Genomic DNA, 21,943 nt, shown 5'->3' on the forward strand with positions numbered 1-21,943 from the left:
AGCATTCTTCTTTCATGAATTTTATATACAATTTCCATTGTATTAATTAGCATCTACTTTACCACTGTCACTGTTTGAACTTGAGGATGTAATCTGAGATGATTAGCTGTCTCTAACCGTGGGAGCAGACAGCTCATACATGCAAGACAGAATAGAAGAAGGATCAGTGTCATTTCTCTGGACAAGTCTGGTGTGTTCCTTTAATCCCGACTGCACAGCTCTCCTGGTGCATGTCACAGGATACCAGCGATTCCAGTGTGGTGAGGTCATCAATCTTCTGGCATGTTTGTGAGTTATTAGCCTGGTCTACTGACTCAGGTATCTGGCCACTAAAAACTACACTGGGAAATTGGGTCCCATTCAAGTGCTAACAATGGCTTTCAGCTGTTTATATGATAAGGTTGCTGAAACAGTGCTCCACAGTAGGTAGCTGGGATTACTTTGTGAGACATCCAGTTCCTGGACAAAGTTGCTCATTTTAGGCATTTCAGGCAAATATAGGCTTAATTGTTTGTTAAAAAAAAAAAAATTAAAAAAAAAAATTAAATTTCAGTCGAGCAACCAGTATATAAATAAAGCCCCTCTCTGGAAACAGGGATGTTTACAGTAAACTGATGCTAATTTACTTAAGAACATTTCAGAAAAAAAATCTATAGAGCTTTGTTTGGCACAGACTCCAACCAACCTCTCTTTTCATCCTAATGAGAAAAGTCAGCACGTTTTAGTCTAGATGTTGCTCTATACAAGCTTAAATGGACTAAACCCTGTGTCATCCTCTCTAGGCAAAATCACTTTGTGAACCATTACAGCTCTGAGCAACCACACTTCTCACCCCAGATCTCAGCCACATGTTACAGAATCACAGATAGAATTTGAGCAAATTCTCTACTCCCTTTCTCACAACAATCTTTTACTAGAAAACTTAAAAGTATAGTAAAAGAAGGATCTGGTCTGATTCAATCTTCATTGTTTCCTCAGCATTTGAAACTTAGTGATCTCTAAAGTACTTGCAATTGTTTTATGTTTGTGCATACAATGGTTTGAGATATGGGAAAGAATAGCAGTGTTTGCATAGTTTCCCCCAGATGCACATGCTTTGGGTGAATACATTTCTTCCCAGTCCCACCCAGTCAGAACTGCCTATGGTGCAACTCCTCCCACAGGCCTGACATCTGTTTTAGGATCAATCAGTTCCTTCTGACAGCGTCAGGACAATGATACTGATGACATACTGAATATTTGCCTCATCTCGACACATTGAAAGCCCAAGCCCTGCCACTCAGACCTGCAAACATTGACTCAAAACCTAAGTTTTCACCAATTTTGTGCCACTTTAATTCCTCGCTTCCTCATCTGATTTATTACATAATGTCAACAATATAATGACATTCCTCTGTTTTCTCTGATATAGAAACTACTTTTAATATTTTTGATCCTTGTACATATTAGCATATAACAGTATTTTTGTGTAAAAACATAGTCTGCAAATGTACTTCTTGGTGCAAAACTCAGCTCTCCTGTGATGAATATTAATTGTTTAATTTATGCAAAAAAAAGAAAAAAAAGTCTGAAGCTTTGTTTTGCCACAGATTTTTTTCCCCACTCATTTCATGTCTATTTGTAAAGTATCTTGTTATATCAGCACTTTACATTCATTATCATAACTGTACCTGAAGTTTCTTATAATTTTGTCTCACTGCAGCAGAATCTGCCTGAACATTTGCAGACTCTCCAGAGACAAGCATTGTCAGCACTTGGCAAATCTTTCAAGTAGTGATAATCACAGTAAAATTTAGTAACACTGCCACTTGTGTACAATATGAAATATCTTCTGGAGGCAGGTTTTGAAATGAACAGCTCTTGGGCTTCCCAAGAGCACAGACCTCTCCAAGCAAAGGAGTTGACTATTGCTAATGATGTACCAGAGGAAGAACTGCAGTTATTATTATTAATAACAATAATACTAATATAGATTAAACTATCCATAAACTAATAGATGCTACCAGATACTGTCTCTAAAGGAGCACTCTTGATATCCAAATAAACCAGCAACTCTTAACTCTGTATACTGTGTTCATCACATCCCACTTCTAATCACCTTTGTTACATGGATATCAACAAAAGGCTTGCTAAGGAAAGGAGATACCACCTCATAATCTTCACCTAAGGATGCTGAGCCAAGTAAGAATATGAACATTAAAGACTGCTAACCACTACATTTCTGTCGTTCAGTGCCCAGCTCAGCCACTTCCACCTGAATGCTGCGAAGAAGCTGTAGCAGAGCCACAAAATCATAACCTGAATTTTCAATCAATTTATCAAAACAGTAATTAAAAGGCACAGATTTCAGGCAATTAGGGAATGAGTGAGAAAACTGAGCTGTTGGCTACATTTGCACTGATGAACCCAGTACTGGAAGAGCATGAGGCATTTCTGGACGGAGGCAGGAAAGACAGGAGACAGCAGAGAAGGGCAGCAGGGTAGTGAGGGACAGAGCCAGCTACTCTTGCAGAAAATGCCTTTGCTTTCTTCAGAGAGGCCTGTGGAAGAGCTGTACATGTCTACTCCCCCCTCATTAGTAGGATGGCTACAGAGGGAGGCGGCACTAGGGCACTACTGGGGTGTGGAGGGTAAAGCCTTGGAGGGCTCCACAGGAGGAGCTGCATGACTCCCACTGTGGAGGGAGGAACACCAAGTACAATGGCAGCAGGGGGAAGGTTAGGCAGCAAGGTTAGGGAAACTGCTTCAACAAAGGTGAGAAACACACAATTAAATTGATACTAAAACACAGCAAGAAAGAAAACAAAACATAAACATACTCTAGAACACGTGCTGTTCTTTTGGGCTTTTTTTTTTTTGATTGGTTTGGTTTTCTGGGGAGATAGGATGAGAATAGGAAAAAGGGTGGTAATTTGCCCAATCAGAGCTTTTTTTTTTTTTTCTGCCTGCAATAGAATGGGCAGATTCCTTAATGGCCAAAATGAAAATGCCAATGGGATGGCAATGCACAATTCCCACTCTATGGGTTGGACTACACATTTTCATCTTGGCAAGAAATGTTGATGTAGCTCAGAAACAACAGTTCCAGAGTATATTTAGCTACTAAAGCTGTGGCACACAAATGTCACATTCCCATGAGTCAACCCTTTTAAAGAACCCCATCTTCACACCCCCACAGATATTCCCCAAGATGCCTGCACTGAATTAAGAGTGAAGCATATGGATGGATGTGACATCATCAAAGCAACCGTGTTACAGTAAAGAGAACAGCAAGTGGATTCTATACAATTAGTACAATCAGTAAGGAGCCATTTGTGAGCTCAGAAAAGGAAAGAAAACATTGCTCAAAGAAATAGACACAATCAATGAAGAAAAACACAAAGCAACTTGCAAAACAAGGAGAAAATATTTAAAAAAAAATGTCTTTGTGAATGTGTGAAAGCAAAAGAAATCACAGCAAAAGTGGAAACAAAATCTTGATAAAAGGATTGTAAGGGCAACATTTCTTGATTTAGTTTTGTGTAAGGACTCTTTCCTTTGCCCTTTTGCAACAACAACTGAATAGAATTTTGGAGCCAACTGGCTCTGACTGGGCAAGGCAAGGAGTAACAACACACAGGTGGATGGTAATGGAAAAACAACCATGCGGTCACCTCTGCCGCCATTGTTTTGATGGGTGTAGACTGCTTCCAGCTTTGTCAATATTCATAACTAGGCACCAAAGGATGCACGATATTTAAATGACCCTGTGAAGTGCTTGTAAGGCTCTTTGGTAACCATCACTCCCTGAGGAGGGAAGTATTGAATGTAAACCACTTCATCAGTCAGGGAATTGAAGCGAAAATGGTTAGAATCCAACAGCTATACATGTATTAATATTTTCACTGCATGCTCTTCTGAAAGCTGCTAGTGGCTTACAAGATGTTTTTAAGAGCAGTTTTCCATCTATTAAGCACTGCTTTTCAAAAGACTTGTGAAGCAGGAACCCACACATAACAAACAGTGCTATTAAGTTGTATGCACATCTCTGCATTCCTCTGGGTACAGAAAGGGGCAGATCTTCCCCTTATTGTGGTTTCTGACCCTTCCTTCCTTCTTCCCTTCCCTTCCCTTCCCTTCCCTTCCCTTCCCTTCCCTTCCCTTCCCTTCCCTTCCCTTCCCTTCCCTTCCCTTCCCTTCCCTTCCCTTCCCTTCCCTTCCCTTCCCTTCCCTCCACCTCTCCCTTTCAGAGTGGACAAGATAAAGATACCACTTATTTTCAGAAGTGGGAACACTGGATTTTCTAATAAATGTCCTCTTGCCTGAAGTATTTTGTGTAACAGGTGTTACCAACAGACTGGACAAAGAAAGAAAAGATCCTCATTTTTTGGCTGTCAGCATTACCGCTGGCATTGCTGAGAGGAAAGAGGAGTGCTAGGTAAATCACATGCCATCTTAAGGAGGGCATGCAGGTTTATCTGCCTTTGCTATGTAAGTGATACCCCTTTTTCTCAGTTGCCTTTCTACAATTGAAGAGCAAGGGATGAGGAATTAAAAAATGAAGATGATGTCTCAAACTGAGCTTAAATTGGAATTAGGAGTGTGAGGTTTCACCTTCAGTACTGTAACTCCCTGGCACCTGAAATTATGGCTTTGAGTTTGAGTATTGCAACCACCTGAAATTCTTCCTCTGCCAAGGCTCAGCTGCCCCAGGGCTGCAGAGTGCAAAGAGGCACTGTGCTTAACACACAGACAAGACTGATCAGGCTTTAGAAATTCACTTTTTTGGTTTAGATTTTGCAGTTATTCTCCCAGAATGTCTACAGGATTAAGCTCTATAAAGAAATTGTTCAAACAGGGGTAGTTTTTCCTTTTTCCTCTAGTAGGGGCTAATTAGCTGGAAGGTGGGGGACAAGTTTACATCCTCTGCCTGTGGGAATTTAAATCTTCATATTCAATTTCCTGCAAATAAGCCTAAAAGCAAAGGCCACTAGATTAATATTTTCCATGATATCTCAATAAATTTTACTGTATCTCCTGCTTAATTTGACTGACCTCCTCAACTGGAAAAGTGCTTCAGCCTTTGTCTCTGCTGGGCCAGCCAGGTGATGCCCATTGCCTTTATGGTAAGGAACTGTGAAGGCTCTTTGAGGTCAATCCTGGGGAATTCAGTGAGAATCCCTGGATATCCCTGGAGGGAGGCATGGTGTATTTGGGGCTGTTATGAATAACAGGCACTGAGGTCACAGTCTGGGTCCAGACCACCAGCAGCCATTCATGTAGCTCTGCTGAAGACTCTTCTGTGATGTTAATGTGCTCATCACTCATTGCAGAAAGCCTTCACAACTAATGCAGAGAATTCAAGATTGAGTGAGTCAGATGGAGGGGAAAGAATTGGGGAAACTAGCAACCTGCTAGTTTGGGCAGACAATGCAAAGCATCAGGTCTGGCATGCCAGTAGCTTCTCTAGGAACAGCCGATGCTTTTGTCTAATGAGTTTTTCATATTAAATGCATGAACAATAGAGACTAGAATCCACATTTCAATTAATATTTTAAGTGTTTTATATCAAGTATTCATTGCAGAAAGAACTGAACTCGTGTGTTCCAGCCCCTGGTGAATGCCCTAACCACTCAGCAAGTGAGTTTCTCATACTCATCTTCCTTCTGACACACTGAGTACTTAATTAGTCCACACAGAGAAAAACATCTTCAACAGAACAGAGATTGAAAGAAGAGATCTAAGAACACCCTAGAGAAGAATAACAAGGATTCAGATCTCTCTAGGCAGTGGAGCTATTTGAACCTAACTTCCCTGTTTAAAAGGAACCATTTTAAAGTCTCTGAGATGCAGATTAAAAGGAGCTGAAAGAATGATGAGGGTCAAGATGCAATGAGGGGCACCATCATCTCTACACAGGAGAAAAGGTTCTTCTTCTCTATGTTCAAGCAGCAAATTTTCTATATGTTTGGCAAAGGGAGAGTGGAAGCCAAAGGACAAGATTTGATTAGACCCCTGTGCTTCAGCACTGGTCTGAGCACTGTGAAATTACACCTAAATCCCAACCTTTTGGTGTGTGACAAACAAAACACAGAACCTCTCCACAAGCAGTCATTTATGCATCATTTAATGTACACTAATGGCCACACTCAAAAAGGTATTTTTTTCTCAGGTCTTACTGAAGACAGTGGGACTGAGGCCCAGTGACTAGGACTACTCCCAGTTTTACTTAAACGGTTAAACTAGTGCAGGTTTTTTTAATCTGTATTAGGATACTGGACCTGATGGTACCAGCTCAAGTGAACTGACTGGCCATGTCGTGAGTGGCAGCAGCCTGGGTTGCAGTGATCATGCACTGGTGGAGTTCACAGTCCTCAGGCATGTGGGTCAGGCAAAGAGTAAAGCCAGGACCCTGCATTTTAGAAAAGCAAATTTTCAGCTCTTCAAGGAGGTCAATGGGACCCCCTGGGAAACTGTCCTCAAGGTCAAGGGAGCAGAATAGAGCTGGCAGATCTCTAAGGATATCTCCCAAGATGGAAGAGCTAAGAGAAATCCAGATGAAAAGAAACTGGATGAGAAAGACAAGAGACTGGATGGCTGTATTGAGACCTGCAAGCTGAACTAAAGGGCAAAAATGAAATGCACAGGTGGTGGAAGAAGGGATGGGTACAATGGAAGGAGTATAGGAACACAGTCTGGTTGTGTATGGATGGGGTCAGGAAGGTCAAGATGCAGTTGGAGCTGAACCAGGCAAAGGATGCCAAGAATAACAAGAAGAGCTTCTACAGGTATGTCAGCCAGAAAAGGAAGGTTGAAGAAGGCGTACTACACCTGGTAAGCAAGGCTGGCATGAGAAGGCTGAGGCACTCAACAACAATTTTGCCTCAGTCTTCTCTTGCAGCCTCTCTTCCCACACCTCTTGAGTGTTTGGTCCATAAGACAGGGCCTCGGGGAGCAAAGTCCCTCCCACTGTAAGAGAAAATCAGGTTTGGGACCACTTGAAGAATTTGAACATACCTAAGTTCTGTGAAATGTTATGAGATAGATCCCAGAGTCTCAGGAACTGGCTGATTTAATTACTAAGCCACTGTCCATATTTGAAAAATGTGGCTGTCATGTGACTGGAAAAAAGGAAATATTGTACCCATCTCAACAAAGGGTAGAAAGAAGGACCCTAGGAACTACCAGCTTGTCAGCCCCATTATCTCTGTGCCTGGGAAGATCATGGAACATATCTTTCTATAAACTCTGCCAATGCACATGGAGGACAGGGAGGTGCTCAAGACAGCTTCACCAAGGGAAACCAACCTGACCAACCTGACCAACCTGGTGGAGAGACTCCATCGATGGACAAGGAAAGAGCTACGTATGTAATTTATCTGGATTTTTGTAAGGCCTTTGACAGGGTCCCCCACAACATTCTTCTCTTTAAAATGGAGAGAGATGGACTTGAAGGGTGGACAATTTAATGGAAAAGGAATTGACTGGGCAGCCTTATTCAGAGGATAGTGGTCAATGGCTTGAGGTCTGAATGGAGATCAGTGACAAGTGATGTCCTGCGGGGATCAATTTTGGGACCAATATTTTCATTAAAGACGTAGTGGCATTGAGTGAGCCTTCAGCAAGTTTGCAGATGATATCAAGCTGTGTGGTGTGACTGATGCACCTGAAGGATGGGATGCCATCTAGAGAGACTTGGACAAGATTGAGAAGTAGGCCCATGGGAACCCTGAGGTTTAATAAGGCCAAGTGCAAATTACCTGAGTTAGGGCAACTCACAGCCCAGAAAGCCAAATGGATACTGAGCTGCATCCAAAGCAGTGGGGCCAGCAGGGTGAGGAAGAGGACTTTGCCCCTCTGCTCTACTCATGTGAGACCCCACCTGGAGTGCTGTGTCCAGCTTTGGAGTCCCCAGCACAGGAAGGACATGGGCCACAAAGATGATCAGAGGGCTGGAGAATCGCTCTTATGAAGAGAGGCTGAGAGAGCTGGGGTTGTTCAGGATGAGGAAGAGAAGGCTCTGGGAAGATGTTATAGCAGCCTTCCTGTACCTAGAGGGATATATAAGAACTGGACAGGGACTATTTACAAGGGCATGTAGTGATAGGATAAGGCAAATGGCTTCAAACTGAAAGGGGGCAGGTTTAAATTAGACAGTAGGAAGAAATTCTTGACTCTGAGGGTGGGTGGTGAAGCACTGCAACAGGTTGCCTAGAGAAATTGTGGATAATCCATTCCTGTTCAAGGCCAAGTTGAATGGGGCTTGGAACAAGCTGGTTAAGTGGAAAGTGTTTCTGGTCATGGCGGGGGGCTTGGAACAAGATGATCTTTAAGGTACCTTCCAAATAAAAGCACTTCATGATTCTACATTTCTGTGGTTATTGAGAGATGGAAATAATGTGAAATTAACTGAGAACTGTTGTGCTGCCTTGGGAATTCAGAGGAAGGCAATATAAGAATGCATCCTTAGGAACAATAGGAAGCCATGTATCTTGCTTTGTCAGAGAACAGGGAAGATCAAATTTAAAGAGAGTTAAATCTCCCATTTCCCTCCTTCCCAAACACATGCACAAAACTCTCTATAAAGGCATACACTTCTGTTTGTTTTGTGTGGTTTCCTCAGGCAGTGAATTATCTAAGACTGGGTCTAAGATTGGCTGTTCAGTTTCAGACTTTACGATAAGCTTTTAATTATAGCACGGGAGATTCATTACATGTTATTCTGAGCCAGCTGGAAGCAGTTACACTCTAGTCCTCCTCCCCCTCCCTCCTCACCACAGGATGTCATTTCCAAGGCCTTACCCTTCTTGTCTTGATGATTATGGGATGAAACTGCCACATATGGATCTGTATTTTCAGATGAACCAAGCGGATCCTTCCAATCCAGCATGCGTCCCCTAGCATCATAACCCTGTCGAGCGCGAGAGTCAGAAGTGGTGGTGCTTGGGACTAGGGAACTGGAGTGTCCTGTTTACATTATAAATACAGGTAGGGAAGACAAGTCTCATTAGTCACTTACCACGCTACCTCCCCATGCTCAGGGATGCACGCACTGCTTTGCTTCTGTGACGGGAGAGCATCTTGTCTTAGGCTGAGCAATGTTTCAAAAGTCCTTCAAAACATGACTCCAGAGGAAGAGGGGCTTTGAACCTTCCAGATCAGGGTGCTAAAAGGTGCTGCCACTGAGCTGGCAGTTCTGTGCTTCTCAATGGAGTTAAATGTGTATGAAAGAGGGTAAGCACACTTCCTCCAAGTCAAGAATCCTTTGGCTGGATTCAGTACACATGGCTGACTGAAACTGAGTGAAAGTGTCAGCCCATGCTGTCTGATACTGGCTCAGTCAAAAAGCAGATAAAAAAATCAATTTAAAACAGAACAAAGCCCAACATGGCTGAAACTCGATAGGAACACCAGAACTACAAAATGGTGACATCATGATGCACTCTACCTATGCCCCTAGGGAATGAAGGACTGCCTAACACCAGCGTGGTCACACTGCAGCATTCCTCTCCAGATGGGCAATGTCACAGGCCAGCTGCTGGCACCTGCTTGCACCATCATTATTGGTCCTGTCTGAGGTGATGGCCCAAAATGGCTCTGAAATAAGCCCAAGACCAAACACCGTTTCTGCTCAGAGTGACAGTGCAGACAATGCCTCACCACGTGGACCTGCCCAACTCCGGCAGCAGCTGAGACTGAGGGCTCACACGCCTTTTTTCCATTACAAATGCTCTAGACATCATTACTGCTGCCCTGAACAAGGCTGACCCGCTTCACACATATCATACACACCCCAACAAACAGCACATTCACAGAACTTGCCCCACTAGAAATACAGCACAATTTGAAAGGTGGTTTGGATGGGACAGCGGCGTGTTTGTAGACTCATACACTCTTTGCAGCAGGATCTGAAATCATCAGGACCTAAAATGCTTGAGATGCTTGGAGTCTACTGTCTCTGAAAGACAGCTCCCACATGGACTTTCCAGTGGCTCAGCTGCTTTGGGGAGAGGGCACCAAATGCCATCCACATCACAACATTTTGACCTCAAAACCATTCTGAAAATTTCCTTTCAGCACATGTGAAAAAGTGAGTTATTTTCATCAGCATTCAAGGAGTTCTGGGCCTCCATAATTTGATGTGGAGTAACTATATCCCCTTACCTACTGTCCTTAAAGAGCTCATTAAAAAAAGGATTTTTGACACATGCTCAAACACAAACTAACAGAATTGGATTATTCACAGACAGAATGACATATAACACTTTTCGTCAGACAACACTAGACAGACTGACAGCAGCCCTCCTTTCTCCTGTCTCCTTTTGAACAGCCCAGCAAATTAATTTTCCTTCCTTAGATGAATCTCAGTTGGAGAGGAGTTCAATCATCAGGCTACAAGCTGCCCTAACAGGGACCCTCTCCCTGCTCCTTTCCTTGATCTTGCTTCACTGGTCAGAATAATAATTTGAGATTCACTGGGGCAGAGACAGATCAACACAAGGAGCTGAAATTTAAGCCTCACGGAGAAGGCACAGAGCTGGACAGGTAGAGCCTGTGCTTCTGCAGTTTATTTTAAACAGCTTCTGGATAAGCACAAAGCTTTTGAAAGCTGCATTTCAAAAATGCTGTTTTAAATGGCTTTTAAAGCCATACAGCCCCAGCTCTCAGAAATCTAGAGAGAGATGATGGACCTAGATGAACTCAAGTCTACTCCAACAATCAAAAATCTAAATGTTGGCTGCCAATGTCCCGAAGCTTTTTGATGCACCCACATGCTTCTTTTTACCCAGCCCTTTTACCAGCTTCATGGTGTTGAACTACTGATGAAGTCAGCAAAATGCTGCAGCTTCTATTAAGATGCTGTTATGATTTAAAGAAGTCCTGTTGAATATTAATGACTTTAGAGTGAAAAAATGTCTGTGCTCCGCTGCAAGTTTTCGAGGAGTCCTTTCGATTTACTGAATCAAATTATATATGGGAGCACTTTGGACTATGTTTTGCATAGGACGTGGCCACAATGAACTCCATTAACTTGTATGCTTCGAAAAGAAAATTGGTTAAATTTACAGTGTTCTCACCATGAAGCCAACCTTCAACTACAGTTAATTGTTAACACAATTTAGCTCTGGATGTCAGTCTGAAAGTTTTATACTGACAAGGGCAGTGGATTATTTTTTACCCTCTCATGATAGAAAGTGTGTTTTCTCCCAGTCATCTTTGTTTAAAACAGCCAATTTAATGCTGCGTTTTGTTAAGACAGAGTTTTGAATGTCGCCCAAATAGAAAAGAGAAGTCAAATGTTATCCTCTTTTAAAAGGTTTCCATAAACCCCATCATGGCTGGGAACTTTGGTAACACACAGACAGAGGACTCCATTTGAAATCCAATCCAAATGTGCTGCCCACTCCACAGCAGCCCTGCAGCAGGACTGCTTGTATCCGAAAGGACAGGTAGAGGTCCAGCAACTGCAAACACACGTCCTCCTGAAGCAAGAATATGCTGCATCCTGAAAGCATTCACTTCAACACCACCTTACGCTTGTCAACTCCTGTGTTCATCTCCAAGACAAATAACAGGGCAAAGAACAGGCTAGAGAATAGAAATTATGGAATTTTCATGTTTTCTTTTCCCCAGGGATTAAAACACAGTGCCATTCATGGGGTTCCAGTCTTCAAGTTTATGCCTCACTCAGCAGCAACAGTAGTGTGTACAGTATTTGGTCACAAATAGTCACACATAGTGCTGCACTCAACAAAAGAAAGCAATTAGTCATTGCTTGATAAGGAGGTAAAAGAGAAGAAAATCTTATCAAGTAGCAATCATATTTTATGCCTGTGTTTGATATGTATTTATATGCCTGTATCTCTTTCCAGACACTTGCACTTTTAAGTGTGCTTAAAGGAGGAATTCTAAGGAAAACCTATAAGTATGGTTAAAGAAAAAACATTTCATAATACAGAAATCTAGAGGAAGTATATGCCTAAGGGACACATTTTCAGGGGGAAAAAATAATTTCTTGAACCATATGTTGCCAATACATGGAGAACTTCCTGGTAATGGAAAGCTAAGGCTTTGTAAAGATATTAATGTGTACCAGATGGTGACTAGGTAAAGAGGGGCTCCACACAAAAAGGAATCAGTATATTCTCTCTGTTACTAATGTATTAGTCTAGTACACACTGAGAAGTAAGTTTACACAGCTAATCGAGACAAACTTTCTTCCATTTGATTTTGTGGAAGCAGGGTGGCTCAGATTAAACCTTAATAGTCTGTCCCAATTGTGTTAGAGCTGTATTTTGCAAACACTTACTACTAGGCAGTGATACTGCTCCTGTAAGCAGCATCACAGTGTCCTGTAAGTGCCTGAACAGCCAGTCCCACTGGCTGAATTTCACCTCTGAGCAGAGTGGCACCACAAGTGTGTGAGCCACTTAAGTTTCTCTCATAAAGAGAGAAAAAACTGAAGTGGCTGGCAACCCAGTCCTGGCCCTCTCACACACAGCTATTATCAAGCCTTTAAAATGCACTCTATAGTTTGCAACATATAGTGGGCCTTTTTTTCCCCCATTACACCATTTTTTACCATTCTGACTTTGAAATAAGCTTTGTTGAAATTTAATGAGGCTTTAGCACATCTGAGATGTGGCCAGTACCTCTGTGTTAATAATGGTTAATACAAAAGTATCTGGAAAACAAATTCTGCCTTTGTTTTAAAACATCCGATGTTTTAAAGCATCCGAATAACTGTACACATTGTGCTTCAAATGCCTTTGTTTAAAGTAAACATGTAAAAATCAAATAGATGCACTTTAAAAAATTTTGGTTTAGGTGCTTCTATTATTTGCAAAAACTTTTCATTTGGAGTGCTGTAATCAAGTAACAGAGGCAAAGTAAAAGCACTTAGTGTCTACGAGCACAGATAATGATTCAGAAAGGCTGCACTTCTGTAACTATAGCTTGTTCTGAAGTGCACTTGTAAAATGTAAAGAGACTTTTTTTTCAGGTTTAAAACAAAGACAGATTCAATACTATCAGTATTTGATAGTTGGTCTAATATGCACAAGTCATTAGAATCTCAGAGGTTAAAATATCTGCACACTATCCTATTAACAGCTATAGCAACCTAATTCGACAATTAGAGGGAGAGTTAAATCAATACTATAGAGGGAGAAAGGACTATGGCTAGGGGATAATATAAGGGCCCAATTCACTAAGAATTGATGTTTCCAAAGGTAATTTAAGCTGCTTAGACTTTTGCAGTGATCTAGCTTAATCTCCTTGTTTAAATATGTGGCTTCTGCATAATTTCTCTCTGACTTTCTGCATCCCGACCTTCAGTCTGCCATCCTCTCTTAGAGTGTCACTTGAGTCACCTGTGTGGACTTTGCACTTTGCTTGTTTGCAGCTGATCATGTGAGACTGCCTTAGGAAGAGAGCCCATGAGCCAAACTCAAGAGGAGGCTGGTGCCAAGAATACAAAGATTAAGGGTTTGGTTCTCCTTTCATTCACACTGCTACAGATTGGCAGTAAGTCTGCTGAAGGAGGATGATTTATAGTGGCATAAAGGAAGAGAATCAGGCCTTAATGACTTCTTTTGGAACTTCAGATGACTTTGGGTATATTTAGCCCACTGAGCATTCACTTGGTTGGTATTCCGGTACCAATGTTCTGAGGCTTAATCTATTATGACATGTTCTCAGTAACATCAAAATAGATAATTCATAACTTTTTTTGTTTTTTCAAGATAAAAAAATTACTCAGACCAGTCACTACAGTTGGCAAACATGCACATGTTTACCTAGACTGGTTTACTACCTCATCCTAGAATTTCTGCACCCCTGATGTGGAAGATCAATAGAGGTGACTAGTGGTAAGTGAAAGAAAGCCTAACTGCAAAAATATCAGAATAGGTATTTTAACTAAACCAATAAAAGGAGGAGCTAACTTGCATAGAGACCACGTTATCAGGATGTACCTCAAAGGGGTCAATGAAACAAGCTGTACGACAGGACATGACTGGGAACCCATGTTAATGCTGAGTTAGTGTGTTTCCATTGCACCTATCTGTAAGGTCCTACTTTAAAATCTGTGTTCATTTATGGAGTCTGTGTTTGAACTTGACATGCCTAGACAGTTAAATGCACTCTTTTTTTTAACTGTACTTTCTTCAGCTTTTTAAAATTTTGCTGCTCACTTGAAATACTTTTCTGCTTTCTTGGTTAGATTAAAATATCAGTTTTTACTGAATTACTTACTAATACTCTAGCTGGCAGGATCCAGAACCACAGTTCCACAGTTATCACTCTGCAGACTATGAAATTAATTTAGAAGCAGGAAATCTAGAACATTTCTGGCACATCAGCACTATGCCAAAGCCCCTCTCTTAACCTTTACATTCAGCACTGTGGATTTTATTATTACTCTTTTTTAATTACTGCTCTGTGCATTAGAAAAACAGCAATTTCACAATGGAAGAAAGTATAAACCGTATAGGCAGATGAAACCGTGAATCTTCCATATATTAGAAAGTCTCAACTTGCCTTTGATTTTGTACATTCCCTTCACTGGTTTTTATTACCATACTTTCAAGTAAGTTCCACCTGCACATTTTTCATTTCCTGGTAATAAACAGTAGGGGGAATTTGATTTTATTTTTACAAATGTTGAACAGCATTACTGTGCCTCCAGTTATTTATATTCTGCTGTACCGAGCTGTCATTGGTTTAGTTTTATACCTACATACTCTGCAGGCACAAGATGAAAGGATCAATTAAAAGTTCATCACAACTTCCCATTAACATACCTCTTGCTGTGTTCAGCCAAACGTTTGGTGAATTTGATCTAGCCCTAATGAACTGCTGGTCTCATACAGCCTGAAAGCAACTTCACAAGGAAGCACCCACCCCACATGGAATTTTGCCATTGACTTGACTGGCAGCAATACTACATCCTCTTAGGCTTGTGAGTACTTGTCTTTGTTCAGGATGTCTATAAGCTATTGCAATATATGTCTAGTTTTGAATTTAAAGTGATTAATTATTCTGCAGTGACTCCTCATGAAGACATTTGTTCCTCACTCCAAGAACCAACATAATCTACTTCCAAATATGCAGAACAAAGTGGTAGAAAGCACTATGAGCATAGATTAACAGCTGCCTCATGGGAACCTGCTACTCTAGGCTTGCAGGAATGATCCTCTTCACTTCAGGTCATTTAATTTGCTATGTAAATTTGAATGGACAACATAAATGACTTACCCTAGAAGTGACATGAACCTCCAGGAATTGAGGCATAATCCAGGCTCAAACCACATGGGTAAAAGGCTAATTTATTATGAGAGATCTTTCTGTAACCCAGGGACAGTTCTGCTTTCCCTAAGGTTTCCCTGACTGTCTGCTGTAGTAGTAATGACACCAGCCTGGGCAGCTCATGAGTAGGTGTGAGCTACTCTCTTGTTTGTCCTGGTGAACAGATAAGATGCATCACTGTACACAAGTGTTTCTTTGAGTGTTCAGATGAAGCATGGTCTTAATCATGTTTTCTAGAATGCCATTAAAATAGGCCATACCTGACTTTCATTCAATGGAGACACTTTTGAGGCAAGACAAGAAAAGAGGGATTGAAAATCAAAAGGTATGACTTAATCCTAGTTGTGATTAGTGAATCGGGCCCTCAAAACCAAGACAAGACAAGTAAAATAGGGTAACAGCTATTTGAGTACAGTAACTATTAGCTAACACAAGGATTTGGGGAGAATTTTTAAAAACACTCATAAACTGACCATACACTGTGTAGTAAGACATTTCATGATCAGGTGAAGCAGTTGAAATGTCTATGAACAAAATAAATTGGGAAGAAACATTAAATATAACAAAAGTATGAAAATATTTAAAAGTTTAGTTAAAAGTGATTCCTCCAAAATGGATTTGCTATCAATAAATATTGAAACTTAGAACTTCCTTACCATTCAGGGCTACGAACGAATCTGAAAGACAAATAACGGGAAAAAAATCGTTATTTCTATCTTGTTTTTTCTTATAAGTAAGTTTGCTGCTAATAACCGATATTTCAGCTGATACTTATATGCATGTGATTTGTACACTAAGGACCCAGGCAAAACTAATATTCGAGCACACCCAAAAACAATGTCTGGCTTTGAAAGTGCTCATGACCTGCTCTGTACAGGAGGCACCGAAGCAGCAGGGCCAGTGTCCTCCCTGCTTTCTTTGCAAATCCTAGTGGAAGGCAAGGCATTGCAGGGGATGCAACCAGCAACGAGTCAATAAGGACAAAACTCAGGTGAGCCAAGATCACACAAAGTAATAAAATCAGCTGCGTTAGCAGGGAATCAAATCTACCCCTGTGCAGTGTCAAGGTTCAATGCATCATTCAGGGCTAAAGAGGGATTTAAGCAGGGCATGGGCTTTGTTGCTCTCTCCACAGAAGCAGATCTCTCTCCATGAGCACAATGTGCTGTTCCTGAACGATTTCCTACCCTCCTTTTATATGTAACTGATACCAGGTACATTGCACTCCTGCCTAACCTATTTGTCCAAGGAGAGCAGAACTGGCTGAAAAGGGCAAAGATACACCAGCTGGGAACTGGCCTGATTTTGGTGCTAACCCACTTTACAGGGGAACAGAGGGGAGGCCTATGTGCCCACCTACTTCAAAAATCTTTGCAACAGTCTATATTACCCTGTCTTAGGACAGAGACTGAAATCCTTGTACTCCTTCAAGCACAATGAGTCAGAGTAATGGCCATAATTAATGGCTCTTGAATACAGATGTACAAGGCATGAGAAGGTTTTCTCCAGAGCAGCTGACACACACTAAGTCCCATGGCACAGTCTGTTATTTTTCTCTGTATTGCAGAAGTAATGACTCTCTCACTGTACATTGATTCCTCAGCTTCACCAGTTTTGTTGCATCAGTGCGAATTACACTGAAAAGAATGCGAGTCTTGATTTCATGAGGTTTATAAATAATATTTGGGGATCAGAATCAAACCAACCTCGGTGAGAACATTTGGAACAAGAGCTGTCCTGAACACAGATGTTGGTATTCCAGGCTCAGAAATCGGTATGCAAGGTTTCTTTGCACACAGTGCAAGCTATGCACTTTTAAGCATTTCAGTACAAAACTGTAAATGTTTAAAGACCGTGTTTAAGCTTCCAGCTCACGCTGTCAGTACTTAAGGTTTACCATTAAAATTTCTTAGGCAGTGCCAATAGTACCTGACCATTAATACCATGAGGTTGTCCAGACTGTATGTAAAATTCTCTAAGATTCACAAACTAAGTAGTTGTCATTTCTTGATCCGGATCCAAAACTGAAGATACATTTCACTGTCTCACTGTGCTGCATGGGAACGTAGTCCAAGTCACAGACTACACCAAGAAACTAAGCCACTTCTGTACATTTACATAAACAACCCAACCACCAGGGCTAATAAAGACAATGACCCCAATTCATTATGCCATTGCTGTAATCAATATCCTCTAGAGCTGAGCTTTTCTCATTATGCAACCACTCTGAAGCCCAGTGTTCGTATAAATCACATGAACTGGGCTATTTTCCTCAAACACATTTAAACAACAGTTCTTCTTCTGAACCCGCATCATTAGCTACATTGCTGTCCCTGTTGTAGCTTATGTTGCTACAAAAGAATGCCTGACAGGTAATGGTGATTTGAAGCATTCAGGATACTGTGACACATGGTAAATAGAGGTAAAAGCTTTGCTTACTTTGGCAGTCACCCAGGCCATCTGTATTGCCACGTTCTATGTCCTGTTCAAATGCCAGTCTAAATAATAGAAAGAAACAAAACAGTATGAATAACAAGAGTCATAGGCATAACCAGAAAGAAATTATCACATGTTCAATTGAAATAAATCCCTGCTGTGAAACTGGCTATTTCTTTGGAAATTTCACACAAAGGCTGAAAAACTGCAACATGCACATTTGAGCTATTCATCAACGCTTAATGATTTCTTGGCTTCTGATGATACTTTGTCTTTACATTATTACTTTTAAAAAATTAACTGTGTGCCTCGTTACCAAGGGAAGAAAAGACCTGTATTTTTAAAACTGTTAAATACATGATGTCATCAGAAGCAACTGTAACCCTACTTTAACCTGTGCACAGAGTAAATCAGGTCCTCTGGCACTTCGGTGTGAGAAGGAAGCCAACCCACTGGGCAGGTACTGTGCTTGAGGAAGAAACCTGCATCTCAGCAATCACTTAGGTACAGCACTGGAAGAGGCTGCAAGGCATAAGGTGCATCCCACCAAAGGTATTCCCTTCAACTCAGGGGCTCTACTGACACTCACATACTTTTCTAGCTGATGTGCTCAGCTCATGCTCCCAGCCTCTCTCTGTGATTTTGGATAACTATTGAAGCTGTTCTTCCAGCTTCCTGTGTGGTCAAAGGTGAATGTCAAGAATCTTGGAAAACTTCCAAATACATGCCCTTGTCTATATTAGGATCCTGCCCTTGAGGCATAATTGCCCTTGCAGACAACTCATTCTGTGTTCTTAAAACACCTGCTCCACTGTCACCTTCTCCAGGAGGGCGCCTAACATCTCTCCCTCCTGTTGGCTAGCTTAGAACTTCACCAGATATCTTCATGGCTGATCTGGACGCCCTTCCTAAGCATGGGACAGAACATGAGCTGCCTTGCTCACTTTGGACTTCATCACTGCAAGCTGCACAGCCTCTGTCTCAATGGATCTGTTGATGAAAGTGGGAGTTGATTTTAAAAGTGAGGCACAAAAGTTCCCTACAACTTCAATGGAAGCTGAAGAAGTCTCGAGCACTCTTGGAGTGATGAAAAACCTGATATGGCCACGGGTGCATTTTAACATTATCCCGCCAAATGTCAAATCAGAAACGGCCTACCCTTTTGTAGTCAAGCATATACAGACACATATAGCTACAGCATCCCCAGCAGATGGGGGAAATCAGCAAATTAAGAACAAGACAGAAGCACAGGGATTGTAACTTGTCCATTATATACTGAGGACCTGTAGACAAGCAGGGTTAAGTGGCGTCAGATATAGGGCTGTCAAGACTCTGTGATGTCTGTGCTACACTTCCACTACTACCATAAGGAAGGTTAGCTGTATAGCTCAGAGTGGGCAGTCATGTGGTGTGTCAGAAGTAAGTGGCCAAGAAATGCGGGCTCTGAAGTGGGTTTGCTCCCTGTAACCTTCACAGACTTATTATCCTAAAATAATTAAATTCTACTGTTAAGCAAGGGGAGATCCAGCACTTCTCTAAATCTGTTTTAAGCCCTTACTGTGCTCTGTTACTCCTCTTAGTAATGCACAGTAAATTAGAAGGACTGGTTTTGTTTTCAGTGGACAAATTACTTCAGTAATTTAATTTGGATTCTATTGCCTCTTTAATCAGCTGTGATGGCTCCAATGTAGGCTGGTCCAGACATATCCATCCAATTCACTCCTTTCAATAATATGTGGACCTTAATACAGCTCTTTCATTTTCTTCTTCCTCCTCTTTCAGCAGTTACCAATCAGCTGACTGTTCACGTCAGAAAAATTTCTGAGACATTTCGGAGGTGAATGCAAATAAGGTAGGAACAAACACTTCCCACATTTTTCCCTCTCTAAAAGCCTCGTGTTTCAAACAGCTTTGCCCAAGACTGGCTGGCACCAGCGCCAGAGCCCTTTACTCACTTGGAGCCAAGGACCAGCTGCGTGCACACCCCGCTCTCCTTCACCCATCCGCAGTAGGGGTCCCTGGATGCTATGCAGGCCCTTGGGAGAGAAGAGCACAAGGTGGCATTCGTCAGTGCTCCAGCTTCCCCGCTCCCAGGCAGCCCCCACAGCACACGCACTTTTTGCACTTGCCGTGGCGCTCGCAGCGCCCCAGGGGAACCCTGACCACGCAGGTGGAGAAGGCGACGAACAGGGCGCTGCTGGGCTTGTCCAGCTGCATGCCCGTGATCCGCTTGTCCTCCATGCCCTCGTAGCTGCACCTGGTTTGGGAAAAAGTGAAATGCGCTTACAAGCGCGCTCTGCTGGGAAGCCGGGGGAAACCTTAGGGGGAAAAGAAAATATGGCAACAAATTTCTGCCAAAAAGCCCGTAAGAAAGGTAGAATTGAACAAGTCAAGGAAAAAGAACACACAGTGGCCACTAAAAATGCTGACAGGCATATAAATAAGTATTAAAAATGCAAGGGATAATTAAGAATTGGAGAGCAACAGCACACCACACAAGCTTCTGATGGCCCTTCATTTTTGTGTTTATTCTTCTCCACCACTCAAAGTAGCTGAAATTTCTGCATGATTATGGCTCACTTCAAAGCCCCCTTAGGCATATTTGAGGGAGAGTGAAATGTGGAAAATTTCCCTTGGAGAGCAGCTTGCTGCTTGTTGAGTTACTTGGAGAGGAATCAGGGTTTTTTATAGGATTATAAAATTAATCTTCCTTTCCAGAACTTCACTTTTAATTATCCATCAGCTGCTGCATAGGATGGGCTATTTTCTACACACACTGAATAAAAAAAATCTTATTGTGATGCAGAGACTGATAAGCAGACATCCCCTCCCTAAACAATTTAAAATTCAAAAAGCTTGGCTTCTCCAACCACTTCCGTTTCCATGGGCCAAATTATTCTCTGGGAAATCAGAAGTTCAAAGTCACCCATACACAAGTACAAAGAATCAGATACACACTTTTCAGGATTGTAAACACTGATCTCCTCCAGGAAAAGGCTGTCATTTAGGAAACCAGTGTTTCCTGTCCGTGCCAAGAACTTCAGGATGATTCCCTTCTCTGATCCCAAGAAAACCACGGTGTAGTTCTGATACGGCCCAGCAGCAGAGTCAACAGCAATTTTAGTCAGGCGATATCTAAAATAACAGAGCATTTTCACAGATACGTCACAGAGATGATTACAGAATTGTCATTTATTTAATCACTTTCTTCACCTCAGATAAGTGTATGGTAGACTTCTAGCAATCATAAAACACATTTAAGCACTTTTCCTACCTGACTATGAATCAACACAGATTGTACCAATTAGGCTCCCAGATGCTAGGGAATTTTGACGTGTTTGCATGCCCACACATCCAATAGCCAGCAGAAGTGTCCAGAAGTTCAGAAGTGTCTAGAAGTTCAGAAAGCTGAAGGGGTGCTAGGAGTCTGAGGATATTTAGGAATTATCCTTCCAAAAGCCTGGTGATTTCTTCAGACAGGGATAGAGAATCAGCAGAGTGAACTGCTTTTAAAACTTCAAGCTCTGTCACATTAAAAGCAGCTGAACTAGATTCAACATTTTTTGTCAGGAAAAGCTGTGTCAGTGCAATAGTGAGACACTAAACACCATTTTACCTCACTAAAAATAATCACACAACTGCCACAAAGCAAGCCCAGCCCTGAGGTGGTATCAAATCTCAGGATGACACAATCTATTGAAAACAAGTGTACTGGTGGTTTGGTACCAGTTAGATGGTACTGCCTATCAAAGGGAAACACTCTGTGGAGCTTGCTGCTCTCGTCTTTGGTTGCAGGTACAGAACCTGACAGAAAACCCTGACAGAAGATACTTTACTACACTATATACTATTACTATACTATACACTATACACTATTACACACTATAACTAACTCTGACCCTTCCAGAGCTAAGTGCCCAACACAATACTCTACCTTTGTTCAGAGGAAGAGAGGAAAATATGGCAAAAGTCAGTCACATTATTCTGTTCACTGCTGGAGGGTAGATAAGTAGTATAATGACCACAGCAGAGAGTAGGAATATATTTTGATAGGAAGGGGATGGTGTATTTAACACCTGCTGATTTATGAGTCTTTGTTCAAATCTGTTATTATTTTTTTCTTGTTGCCATAGAAAGGATGCAGACTATGTGATTACTTCTGCTTATACACCTCTGCAAACATTAAAGCTTACCAGTTACCTGACAGACATCTACATAT

The 21,943-nt window shown here is 41.7% G+C and overlaps 1 protein-coding gene across 5 annotated transcripts in view; it reads right to left on the reverse strand.

Annotated features, from left to right (window-relative positions):
* Positions 1 to 21,943, reverse strand: part of SEMA6A (semaphorin 6A) — a 118,846-nt gene that overhangs the window by 19,260 nt on the left and 77,643 nt on the right. For 2 of the 5 annotated variants that reach the window (XM_088157106.1, XM_088157107.1), the window contains exons 13-19: positions 20,683 to 20,859; positions 19,841 to 19,981; positions 19,680 to 19,760; positions 17,728 to 17,786; positions 15,945 to 15,965; positions 15,762 to 15,812; positions 8,782 to 8,946 (exon numbers count right to left, since the gene is read on the reverse strand). In XM_088157106.1, the coding sequence (XP_088013232.1) occupies positions 8,782 to 8,946; positions 15,762 to 15,812; positions 15,945 to 15,965; positions 17,728 to 17,786; positions 19,680 to 19,760; positions 19,841 to 19,981; positions 20,683 to 20,859 (695 nt within the window). The remainder of the gene's footprint in view (positions 1 to 8,781; positions 8,947 to 15,761; positions 15,813 to 15,944; positions 15,966 to 17,727; positions 17,787 to 19,679; positions 19,761 to 19,840; positions 19,982 to 20,682; positions 20,860 to 21,943) is intronic. The other 3 variants (XM_014874362.2, XM_088157108.1, XM_014874364.2) reach the window with 3 other exon arrangements.

The sequence above is a fragment of the Sturnus vulgaris genome, chromosome Z (assembly GCF_052056855.1).
Source record: "Sturnus vulgaris isolate bStuVul1 chromosome Z, bStuVul1.hap1, whole genome shotgun sequence".
Lineage (NCBI taxonomy): Eukaryota > Metazoa > Chordata > Aves > Passeriformes > Sturnidae > Sturnus > Sturnus vulgaris.